Source organism: Neltuma alba, unplaced genomic scaffold, assembly GCF_004799145.2.
Source record: "Neltuma alba isolate B1F8T4 unplaced genomic scaffold, ASM479914v2 tig00001359_pilon, whole genome shotgun sequence".
Taxonomy (NCBI): Eukaryota; Viridiplantae; Streptophyta; class Magnoliopsida; order Fabales; family Fabaceae; genus Neltuma; species Neltuma alba.
The window spans coordinates 1-12,995 of record NW_021632431.1 but is presented as its reverse complement, the minus strand read 5'-3'; the positions used below and the strand labels follow the sequence as shown (position 1 = coordinate 12,995).

At 35.4% G+C, this 12,995-nt stretch overlaps 1 protein-coding gene across 1 annotated transcript; it reads right to left on the bottom strand.

Annotated features, from left to right (window-relative positions):
* Positions 1–7,457: 7,457 nt before the first annotated feature.
* LOC114755949 (WD repeat-containing protein 25-like) lies at positions 7,458–11,768 on the bottom strand. The gene is made up of 4 exons (XM_028944847.1): positions 11,481–11,768; positions 9,166–9,324; positions 8,516–9,000; positions 7,458–8,207 (listed from the first exon to the last, which is right to left on the bottom strand). The coding sequence occupies exons 1-4, from the start codon at positions 11,731–11,733 to the stop codon at positions 7,836–7,838; spliced, it is 1,269 nt and encodes a 422-aa protein (XP_028800680.1). The 5' UTR covers positions 11,734–11,768; the 3' UTR covers positions 7,458–7,835.
* Between the last annotated feature and the right edge of the window lie 1,227 nt (positions 11,769–12,995).

Genomic DNA, 12,995 nt, shown 5'->3' with positions numbered 1-12,995 from the left:
ATAAAAAAAGTGACACATTTTTCTTAAAACACCATAATCATCTTTTTTAATACCCCCTCTCCCTCTTCTACTTGATTATGGTTGAAGGAGTATCCATAGGGGTAATTTAGAGAAAATTGATAAATATGGGAAATGGGTTTTATATTTAGGATCAAAACCAACTCAAGAATTGAGTCATATATTAAGGATCCGAGGAGTAGTTCTTACATTAAGTACAAGAGATAGCATATACACACACACACTAGGGTTGTGTCACAGCGAAAATCCAGCACAGAAGCACATTGGTAAACGATAATTAAGAGGAAGGTTAAACCTAAGAGCGGTGGCTTTATGAAACCTGTGAAGTGGTCCCAAATATGATGCTTCCATTTGGGTGTAACAGGGAAGAGAAGCGTCAGTCGAAGCAGTAACACCCACCCAAAGCACTATAACCTACGATTCTGCCTCAAAATGTGTCAATTTTGATTGTTTATTTTTTGGATAACAATGTTATTATTACTATTATTAAGTAAAGTAGTGCTTTGCATATATCCCTCTGACTTAACGCTAATTGGCTCTCTCAGATCCAAATCCAAGTAACATTTTGTTAACTTTATTATTGTTCATCACATGCACCTTTTTGCTTGGAAATTTGAGATATCATTATTTATATATATTATTATTATATTATAGCTACGGTGTATGTTGCCATATTAAGGCAAAAAAGGTTAATTTTTTTCCTTCATTTTTTCTTAATACGTAATGAAAGTTGCATATATAAATACGCACACATATAGAGATAGAAATGAACTCGTCAAAGGTTTAATTTACACTAGCTAGCATATAACATAGATTATTTTTATGAAGGAAAATTATATTAGTAACTATTGGATATACCATAACCTTCGAGGTGGAAAAAGTGAAGCTTTTCATTTACACATCAAAAGGAGGGGCGCTTTGAAGCTAGTAAAAGTTGACTGCTTTTATTCTCAGATAGCTAGAAAAGATCACAATGTGTTTTGAATATATATATACATATATATATATATAGAGAGAGAGAGAGAGAGAACGAGAGAGTTGTGCTGCAAATTCATGTAATGATGATGGATTCAGGACCGTCTAAACTGTGATCAGATGAGCAGCCCCCACAATGTATCATTATTGCCTATAGAATCTTTTTATCTTCAATTCATATATAGATATATATATATATATATATATTAAGAGAAAAGAAATAATCAAGTAACAAAATGATGACAGCCGAGAAAACATGTTGATCATATACAACAGCAACAAAATTTAGCATTCTAGGCAACAGTGCACTTCGACACCAATAATATATCTATCTTCTTGTGTTAACTTACATAATTAACTATACCCTTATTATTACTTTTACCTTTTTTCGCCCCAGATGATTATGACAGTAGTGGCAGTACTATTCCTATGCTCATATTCCCAAGTGACTTTAACAGTACTCAACGTGGTTATGTGAGACTCTCTATGCATGATAATTAGTCAACAAACAGCAACATTTCTATAATTTAGTGTATATATATAAACCCAGCTCTTCAAGTTTTTCTTTTTTTATTTTACTTAATAATTGCGTACAATACATAGTGTAGGTTTAAAAGTCTTTTAACTAAAGATGATAGCATTCTTGTAACCCAAAAAAAAAAAAAAGGATGATAGCATTCTGCATGATCTACATTTTTAGGTACAGAACAGTGAAACGATTTGATGTGATCATATGAAACTTTAGGAAGCCATGCGTCAAGCTAGCTCAAGCACATAATGCTAGTCTAACTCATATGTGTGTGTGTGTAATTCTTTGCTATTGGATACAATTTAGCAGAAAGGCTATTATAGTCAGTGCGTGCATTGATTTTTGGATCTGATTAGCTAAATAATGCGCAGTAAAAACGTTTGAGGAAAGGAAAATAAGACATGTAGTCCAATCAAATATGGACACACATTCTTCAATAACATGTATATAATTGAATTATCTTGGTTCAAGACGGAGTCGTAGATGACTTGAAATGTTGTTTATTATTATTGTTCAAAGAGCACTTTCCTGTATTCTCACTTCTCCAATATATATATATATATATATATATATTCCATGGTGGTGGAAACCCTTTTCACCGACACCCATTGTTATAACCGACAAGAAGATCATCATCATCATCATACTTATGTGCTTTGAGATCATAGCAAAAATTTATATAGATATGAGTTTGTATATCTACGCAAAGGAATCAGTACTTTGCTTGTACCACCATCGGAACGTGTTCTCTGCATTGCATGCTTTTGATTTTGAATTTCCCTTCGGGAAAAAAAGACACAACAGGAAAGAAAGAAAGAAGAAAAGAAAAAACACTTTGCCCCAGAAAGTGAAAAGCAAAAGGAACTGTATGAAGAGCAAATTTCACCTTAGCTAGTAGTCTATGGTTGACATGAGTATTATGACATCTTGTCTACCACTTCATGCAACCAATAGACAATAATATTGCATCAGTCCTTACAAAAGCAGAACTTTGCTGTCAAATTCCCATTCCTCCGGGGCAAAAAACTCACAGGCATAAGAGAAAAAGCATTTTGCTAAACCAATGATGATTGGATAGATGATGAGGAATTTGATTTCATAAGTAAGGCATTAATTCATAGGTTGGAAAAAAACATGTTAGGGTTTCTACTTTTTATTTAAGACTAGCTACTCTCGATAATATTGAAATCTAAATTAAATAGTTGTTAATCTAGAGAGAGAGAGAGCATTTTACAGACCTGGAAAACCTAATACTCCTGCGGACATTGATTTCAGGCTTTTTTCTGCCCCACTTGGTTCAAATAAGATTCATGCACACTATTATTGCGAACGAGAACAAAGTACTTTTCACAACGCAGCACGTAGCAATGTGAATAAAACGTGTGCCAATAATTTCTGTACTTTTTATTTTATGGGCAATGCCAATAATTTTCTACCTTGAAAAACGTTCTTTGTCATTATTATTGTTATTGTTTTATTCCCCCTCCGCTTACAAGCTTTTACTTTTTGCTGTCTCTCGGACTGTTTTGCTTTTTCACTTTCATGTTTTACCCTTTGAAATACATATAGAGATATTGATCGAGCGAGATTTTTTGTGATGATCATAGGCATACGCTAATGCTAATGATGTTAGGTCTTTGATTCTACAAACTGTTGGAGATATGTATGATGTCGGTCAAGTGCCCTAAGACTAAGGGTTTGTGTCCTCGAAAAGTGCTTCAGCAGGTCATAATGATCTTAAGATTATGAACCATAAACTTTCTTTTATATCCCCTCTTCGATATTTCTGTTGATTCTTGTCAACACAAATTATAGATATTCACGAGGGTTGAAAACGTAGGAATAGTTTTCAAATGTTTGGATTCGTTGATTATTATGATGCATAAATAAACTTTAGAATATGATTTAATAATGCAATGCTTAATTGTTAAGATGTAAATATTGTTCTTTTATTAGGTAAATAGGTAAGTAAAGAGAGAAAGAAGAGGAGGGTCCGGAAAAAGGCAAGGGCATTTCTTGTTAGTGGATGGAGTTGCTCATAATTCTAAGCATTATAGTAAACAAAAACAAAGCATATGTGACAATCAGAGAATATGTGTGTGTGCGCGCGCGTGTGTGTTTCACTCCAAAAAGATAGCGTTTTATCTGAAACAAAGAATAAGAACAAATTGTGTACAATCTTTTTTTTTTTTTTATTTAAGGAAAAGCAGTAGAGAAAAAGCTAATGCATTTTGCTGAAAAGTTTTATATTTTGTTTCCTTTGAATGGCTTTTTGGTTGGAATCCAACTGATAACGTTCAGTTAAGCAGCGGATAACATTCAAGCAAATGGTCAGTGAGACCAATATTCTCTGTAAAAGGTGAAATGAAATGAGAGAGAGAGAGAGAGAGAGAGAGATCCACTAACATGAGAAATGACCTATCAAAGCATACAGAATCTAATTGATCAACTTCATCATCTTCTAGCTGGACTCAGCTTTCTAGAACTTAGCGTCGAGTAATAGGCACTGATCATAAAAACAAAGTCCCCTCTAAAGCTTTTTGAAGCCATCATTACCATTGGAATATTTTTGTTAAACAGAAGGCTTAGGTATAATCATGCCTTGTCAGGCTCCTGAAAGCATATATTACCAAATTGATAGAAAGTGTCATCACACACTGTATGAACACAGAAAACCTTATTAGGCATCCTTCCCAATTAGGAAAATTGAGATTATTATTAAACCAAGGATCTTAAGGAAACCATGATTGGTTATTATAATTTCTCAAAGTAGGGTTTTTTCTCCCTCTCCTTTTTATATTTCTTTTTCTGGGGTGGGAATAAAACACAACCAACCAAATGGGTGAACTTGGTTGAGGCCACAAATCACATGGCAGAACCCATGGAATGAGTTTGTCGGCTACTTTTCAAAGCCAGGATTGGAAGCCTACTGATAATAACACTATGAACTTAGGCACACACATTTTGATTATGGTCTGCCATATAGCAGAGGATAAACATTAATCCAAAAGGTTGAAAGCTAGCCAACATTGACAAGATAGATCATAGACCTGAAAAAGAGAGGAACATCCTCCTTGTTAAAGTGTTTTACTGTGAAGATGAATTTTTAGGCTGAAGAGATTATGGGTGTGTTTGGATAGAAACCAAACCATGGTTTCAGAAGTGCTTTTACGGATTACGAAGTAAATATATGGAGGAGATTATCTCGTTTTGCGAAAAAGTGCTTCTGAAACCACGGTTTTGGGATACCCAAACAGGCCCTATATCAACAACATATGCTAGTTACTATATACTTCAATATATATATGTGTGTAGTTCTTCTTTTATTAGCTTTATACTCATATAAACATAAATAAAAATATATACTGATTGTTTTTTTAGTTAAACTTTGTGAAGAAAAATGTGTGTTTGACGCTATGCATTAACATAAAACTAATCATATTCTTGTTTATTTATGTATTGACATTACTAGATGTCCGCTCCACAAGAAATTTGAGGCTGAAAGTCTCACTGTTCATGACTCAGCTTTATATAGTTTATATATGTATTAATTTAATTCTAGCTAAAACTAGAATTTCTTTTATGACTGAGCATTAGGTTCCATAGTAGGGTAATAAAGTGGTAAGAGTAATTAACGGCATATATTATAAGGTGTAGGGATGAGAGTAATTGATGGGGTTTGTGGATTTCTGATCCTAAAGCTTATTTAGATTCCTAATAATGGTTATATTTGGTTCTGAAATGAATGCAAGATAGAAAAGAAGGAAAGCAAATGAAAAGTGGGTTCAAAGTTTGAAGAGGGGGGGATGAGTTCATGTCAAATCCTCCAAAATGGCCTAGTAAAACTAAAAAACCTTTCAGCCCATCGTTTCATGTCGCCTCACAGGGTACCTGGTGGGACCTTCAAACGCGAATGCCCGCTTGACCTCAAGTACGCCACAAACACTGTGTCTCTCTTTTAGATGATGATTGCTGCCACATGAAGCAGTAGGACTAGTAGGGGCACACTTTGCTCTCACTCTCGCACTCTCTCATCTTTATTTTATTTTTCCTTTCTTTGTTTATTCTTTTTCTCTGTAACATGGCAGATATCAAGCTAAATTCTCTCTTGAATCATCTTTTAAAAGTACATTCCTTCATATCAGTTAAAGCTAAGATGGGATATCACAGAAATTGGACAAGTATAAGACTAGGATGAGATATTCTATTCTCTGAGAGCTAGCTGGCATTTCTTCAATTTTTGTGTGCGAGAGGAAGCAAGAAAGAGAGAATTTTTGTGGGACAAAGAGATAAATATTGGGATAATAAAGGGGGGGGGGGTTAAGAGTTAAGACCAAGGAAGGTGGGGAGCATATTGATGTAGAGGTTGAAAATAAAATAATGTTTGTAGGCTACTAGGCTGCATAACTTTGTTTCCTCCTTGCTTTGAATCGGGATAGGGAGGGATTACCATATTTTCCAATATAAACAGTTCTAAGAGAGGCTTGTGTGGACCATTGGTGTTTGCCTTTGCTTCAGATGCTGCATTGTCTAGATAGTGCTCTCTATAGTGCACAAATATTTAAAAAAATGTTTTCTTTCTTCCCTTTTCATTTCTCCCAATGGTTTATATTTTGACCCATATCAGGTATAGTGTTGAAAATTAGGCAGATTGAAGAGGTTGTCCCAAAAAAATAATATTCTTAAGTAGACTTGTTCAAGCTAAATCAATTATAGAGCGATATCCTATACATCTATTCATTTTGAGTAAACTCGACGTGTTTCTTTCTCCCATCATATTGTTTATGAATGATAAATAATATAACTTGCTACAAATTTTATATTATATACTGATATTGATTAGGTATACATGGAAGATATTTTGGTTGGCGCCTAAAGCAAATGCATCTAGAAAGAGTGGTGTGTCATGTCTGCTACAATTGACCCCTTGAAAAAAAAAATGGAAGTAAAGAAATGCATAATTATGTCTTTGTGAAGAACTAGCTAGTTTGGCCCCCCCCCTTTTCAATCTCTCTTGTTTGAGGGAAGAAGTGGATGAACATTAGGAACAAATGAGTTTGCCCCACAGGCTATCTTCTTAAATGAAATCACATTTTGGTGTTCCTTGGTAGGTATTGGTTATAAGTGCCTAGACACGCTGTTTTGACTGTGAGCTAGCAGCACCATTCCTCTTGTTTGTTATTATTTCTCCATATATATGCAGGTATACTAGTTGGGACAGGGGAAGGAGAAAGAGGAGCCCTTGTCCTAATTTAGAGTGTGAAGGACATAGAACTACGTGTCATAATTTCCAGTTTCTTAGCCTTGCCAAGTTTCTGACTTGGACACCATGTTTCTTTGAACTTGAAAACAGAATTTTTCAGTGAAATGAATTAAAAAGGGATTCCTAATGGACATAATGGATATTGTCTTCACTGGTAGGTCATGCAGACTAACAATCCTAGCTATTCATGTGATAGGGCTATTCCATAACCACGAAATGTGTCACACATGGAATGACCGGATCATAATGAATGGCTAAGATTTGCACCCTGTTCATGACTTGTAGGGAGAGATTTAACTGAGATTCTAAGCACTATAATTGCTAGCGATTGATTATTGATTCATTGGCAAACAAATGTTAACCTTCGATGCTGTTAAATGTTGTGGGAACCTTGCAACTTGCAAGCCAATAATTGCTTGAGACACAGCTGAAATCAGCTAGTCATTTTCTTCAAACAAAAACTGTTTTTTATGATGGCATCCTTTGACTAAAACAATCTTTTTCAGAAAGCGAACGCTTAGTAGAATCTTGGTAGCCATGAACCTTATTTGTGTCGCTGCCTTTTTGTTTCAAAGTGGGGGTGGAGCCAGAGTGACTCATCAGCCAATTTAGATGGTGATGGGAAACAGAGACATATCCGCAGATTTACACAGTGAAATACCAATCCCTCAGTTATCAGAAACAGTTCTTCCATTGGAAAAATAAAGGGATATCAGGAATCAGAATGATTAAGGGCACCTTACAAGGCCAAGCAGAGTTCCAAAAGTGTACTAAATACGTAACATCCTCAATAAGGTAGTGTTACAAGATATATGCACGCTTGACAGATATTAAATCACATGTATCTGGGACAAATCTAACTATCCAAACCTAATATTTAAGAAAATAGAAAAAGCTAGAGTCTCAGAAAAGAGGCTTTCTCCTCCCCATCTTCTTTTGTGTCCCGCAAGTCATTTATCTTGTGATTAAATGCAGAGACTTGTTTCACGTTCATCTTCAGCCACCCAAAGGCCAGAGACCGCCAAGAAACAGGGCTGATAGTTTGCAGCTCTATTCAAATATTGAAATGCTTCCATCCCAGGAGCATGAAGCAATAGCGTTAGGTATAACAGGATGGAAAACGACATCTATGCATGCTTGGTCAGAGGTCTTGATTTTCTTTACAACGTTAGATGACTGATAATCGTAAAGATAAATAAAACCATCTGAAGAACCAGAAGCAAGCCTCTTCCCATCCAAACTGAAATTGCACTTTATGGGGAACCCGGAGACCCCGTGGCTTTCATACCTCTTGTACTTGTTTAGCCTGAAAGGGGGGTTTGTTGCAAAAATTGCAATGTAATTCCCATTTGACTGGGCAACAAAAGTAGACTCAAATGGATGGCGCCTCACACATGGACAGGTATAAGCTTCAACATAAACCTGATTCAGAAGCACAGTAAGCTTATCTAAATTCAGAATTTACAAAGACATAAAACAGTCACAAGACTCATAGCAATATTTGCAAGTACATAAGGTCGAAATAGTACTGAATACATCATTCAATAATAATTTGACATGCCACTACAATTTCCATCTAAACTTCACTTCTGGATTTTCATGTAGTTCTTCTGGTTGTGTTCTGTTGTGGGGTGGTTCATGCTAATATCAAACACTAGCAATGCTGCTCACATAGAGAGTGAAAAATGAAAACATAATACTGAGATTTGAAGAATGTAGAGGAATCTCACCTGATTAGATAACGGAACCTGTCTGGACACATCCCAAACAGTAATGGAGTTCTCACTGACATTACTCCCAGATACATCACTGGAAGAAATGAACTGCTTCCCATTGATTGTAAACTCAACATCCAAAATTGGACCTAAGTTGCGATTAAAGCTATGGACTACTTTACCAGTCCTGATATCCCACAATCTAATATGGCCCTTTGAACCGCCAGAAAGAAAGAGGTTTGAGTTTTCTGGATGAAACTTTACAACTCCGACAATTTGATCTTCACTGAACACCTGAGTCTCTAACCCCTTTTCGACATCAATCAGCCTTGATTTGCAATCATATCCACAAGAAAGCAGAGAGTGCCCTTGCTGAGACCATTTCACATCTTTCACTGCTGCGTTGTGGAAGTTTATTACACGTGCTTTCTTTTGATCTCTATTCCACACATTCCAAATGCAAACCAAATGGTCCATCCCGGCAGATGCAAGGAGATGAGCTGTAAGCTAACATTTTGAACAGGTCAATGCAAATGATACACAGAATGAGCATAAAGATCAATACTTCTTCAATAAGAAACATTTAAAAGATATTACTCTCTCTTAAAGAAGACTAACTCACATATCAAGAGAAAAGTTTGAAAGCATCAATGAGGAAGACTTACCATAAGGGGGAGACCATTGTATAGCATTGACAGCTTTTGTATGGCCAGACAGAGTCACAGATAGCCTTTCAGGTATCAGGTTAAGATTTTGACAACTTCTAGCTTTATTTCTCAACAATGATAAGATGCTAGGAGGTATATCGTTATCCAAGATGCTTCCTAAGATTATGAACAATAACATGTTATAAAATGAGCGGCTTTTGCCAATGAAGTTTAATTAACACAATGAAACCATGTACAAGAAACGGTCCATGAAAGGGACAAAAGTTATCGAGAAATTGAAAACTATGCAAATTCATCACTCGATCACAGAATACAATGCTGATGTGCAAATGCCACAAGCTTTCATCAAGCAGCTAGCCAGCTACTTATCGGCTAATTTATTTCCCTAACTAGCAGTGCATATCTTTAAACGGGAAAGTGGCATGAATTATTTCCAGAAGTTGTATTTTAGCAAAAAGCCATAATACAATCAAGCTCATGTATTTGCAATGCTAATGGACGTAGATTGTTGTATTATCAGATGCTGTTTTTTACATGAAAAAAAGAAGAGAAAAAGAAAATTCCATTTGAAGGAAAGAGGTAAAAAGGAGAGACATCCTCTCTAGCCAGGAAGAACGAAGTCAAAGAACTACCACAAAAGAGCTGGTGAGTCCCAATATATGTCTAACAAAGGGATTCCTAGTAAAACTCACAACCTGAACAAGAGAAAAGTGACAAAAAAACAACAAAATAATCCCCGAGCAAGCAAAGACATTTACTTTAAAAACCTGAACATGTAACAACTACCAAGAAAACCAGAGCATTCACAGCACTCTGCCATAAAACCTTGCCTTCCTTTCTACTGTGTGCAAACCTGGCATTCCCAAGCCCCCCGCAAAGCCTAACTAAATATAGATGGAAGGCTAGGAAATAGAAACATAATTGTGTAGCTGTTTCTGAAACAGAAAAGCACTTCACTGACATATTTAGAGTCTACAAAGCCACAACACTCAGTGCTACTATCCAAGTGAAGAATATGAACTTGAAGGGGTATTTTGTTCAATAGTGATATTTCAAAAAGGAAATTCTCCTTTTTCAGAAAATCAGTAAGAAACCAAAAGGGAAAAATTTGCCATCCACATGAGAACAACAAAGAAGAAGAAGGATTAAGCAATAGCATGTAACCCTCATAGTTAAGACTCCAAATCGTCAAATCCTATTGAAATGTTCCATCGACATAGAAAAGTAAATATCCCATGTTTATCCAAAAACACACACACACATCAAGCACCAACCCTGCTCTCACCAAGGGGTTTTGAAGTATCTGTTGTTTAATTTATTTGTAATATATTTCTTTAAAGAAGATGTTCCAAAAAAAAGAAAAAAAGAACTGGCAACTTTTACAGATTAACTAAGGCAAAAACACCAAAATGACGACGCAAGAAAATATAAAAATACCCGGTGTGCAACTTGAAAAGTTGCACCATATTAGGTGAAAAAAGATATGGAAACAGCTCCCATTTTCATGTTTACAGTGTACATCTAGACTGGTTGGTAGCTAAGGAAATGGACAAAATCATCGATAAGCTAAAATAAAAAAAGCTAAAGTATACATTTGATCTTTTAACTTTGTATAAGGTTTCAATTTGGTCGTTTAACTTTAAAAAGTATACTTTTAGTCTTTTAACCCTAAAATTTTTTAAAAAAATGATGACATTAAGATCTTAAATGTTGATAAATATTCTCAAATGCCAACATATTGAGTTTAATTTTCGAAACATCCATGATTGTTACAAAAAATAATCATTAGAGCCTAATGATTTTAGGGTTAAAGGATCATATGTATGCTTTTTAAAGTTAAGGGACCAAATTGAAACCTTGTACAAAGTTAAAAGACTAAATGTATACTTTAGTCAATAAAAAATGCAGTTATGAATGATGAATCAATATAAAACAGAACTTTTTTGCCAACCAATATTAAGCAGAATCAAAATTCAAGATTTAGCAGATTCTGCATTCCCTGTTCCGGTCAATTGAATTCGTCACCGCGTACATACTAGTGAAAAGAGTTCATCCACATTGTTATCGGGTAGCGCAAAAAGAACGCAGGATGAATCAAAGAAGCAGTTCTAGACATATCGAGTTTATCTACTATCATCCCAATTATTTTCGAGATTAAGTTCAGCAAAATATCAAAAAACCCCAGAGTGAATAAAGGCGCGCGCATCATCTGCAACCTTATTAGTTACAAAAGCTCACACAATGCCAGCTCAATCGGAGCCAACAAAAATGATTAAGAAGAAAAGGATAATGTGACAGGGAAAAAAAATTACCAGATAATGTTACAGAAGGCGAGACCAGAGGTGGGTCGGGAACAGTGGGATCAACGGCTAAAAGTGCCCTTTGTCGCTTGGAAATATATCTGCCAGGAAGCGAAGATTCCGTTTGGAGCTGCGAGCAGTGGTCGATAGGAGGAGGAAGATAGGGTTTTGGCGGGTTGGAGGAAGAAGGCGCAAGCTTCTGACGTTTCGGTTGATCTTGGTCATCATCAGACGCATTGCCATACGCGTCGCAGAGAAGATCCATGCCTGCTTCTCACTTCGATTCCTCCTCTGCGCAAATTTTTGCCGTTACATAACGCGCGCGCGCACCCCCACACACACACACATTGCGAACGATTTTTGCCACTATAATTCTTTCTTTCTTTCTTTCTTTCATAAGGACATACTTAACATATCCAGCCCATTTGCTTTTGTTTTAATGGTTTATGGGCTTAGTTGTTTTTGTTGTTTGAACTTAGGACTCTGCTTACGGTTCTTTTTAAAAGGAAAATTACTTGGGCTACTTTTAACTATTGGGCTGGTCCAGACTGGCCCATGTTTGTCTTATCCTATAAGTCCAAACTATTTGGGCTGATGTGAAGCTTTACTGATAGAAATTACAGGAATTTCTTTGACAATTTTGTGATGAAATTTTGGTGGCAAATTATATATAAATTAATGAATATTTGATAAAGCATCATATATGATTCATTGTTGAAAATAAATTTTTACAGAAAATTACATACATATAATGAGATTTAATACCATTATCTTTAATTTAATACAAATCTACCCCTCTTTGATTTTGTTAACATACAAAAGGGTTAAAGTCTAAAAACAATAAGAAATCGTTTGCATTCGCAAAGCATAAATATGGAGAAAGAAAATATTGAAAAAGTGAAAAGAAAAAGGACAAAATGGAGCGTACAAGAGGTTGACTTGGGAAGTCCTCCGCATCATGTTAGTGGTCTGAGCAATGGCCAGCAGTGTGGCACTGAGAGGAGTAAGAAGTCCAGATTCACCGACAGCAAGGATTTTGCACCACATTCCATCATTCACGGCTTATCCTTCTCATTTCTTTTTCTACTGAAAATAAAAATTAGGTAAGTTGGAGTCACAGATATGCTCTAGGATTACCTACCAACAAAACCCTCACATGAAAAATTTAAACTCATGATTTTATAGATTATAAGTAAATTTCTTATTAACTAAACTAATTTTTATTGGCTATCCTTGTTAACTCAAGGTTGGGTCTTAGTGGCTACTTACTCTTTGGGCTTTTGCAAGTTGCTCCAAAGCTACATTCAACATAAAATCCCCCAAAATCGAAGGCCTCCAAAATCACTGGCTTAGTTTTTTTTTTTGTTTCTTTTTATTTTAAATTAAACAGATAGGTGCTACCGGGTTAAGATTATACATAATACTCATCTGATTTTTAATATAAGACCTATTTAACAAATTAGATTAAATTAAAAAGCTAGATAAGTTAGTTAATTATAATAAATATGATATATTTTTCCTAAAATA

Coding starts and splice junctions, on each gene's coding strand:
- LOC114755949 (XM_028944847.1), bottom strand. CDS start 11,733: ATGGATCTTCTCTGCGACGCGTATGGCAATGCGTCTGATGATGACCAA. Junction 9,325..11,480: donor GCCTTCTGTAACATTATCTG/GTAATTTTTTTT, acceptor TCATAATCTTAG/GAAGCATCTTGGATAACGAT. Junction 8,208..8,515: donor AGGTTCCGTTATCTAATCAG/GTGAGATTCCTC, acceptor CTTCTGAATCAG/GTTTATGTTGAAGCTTATAC.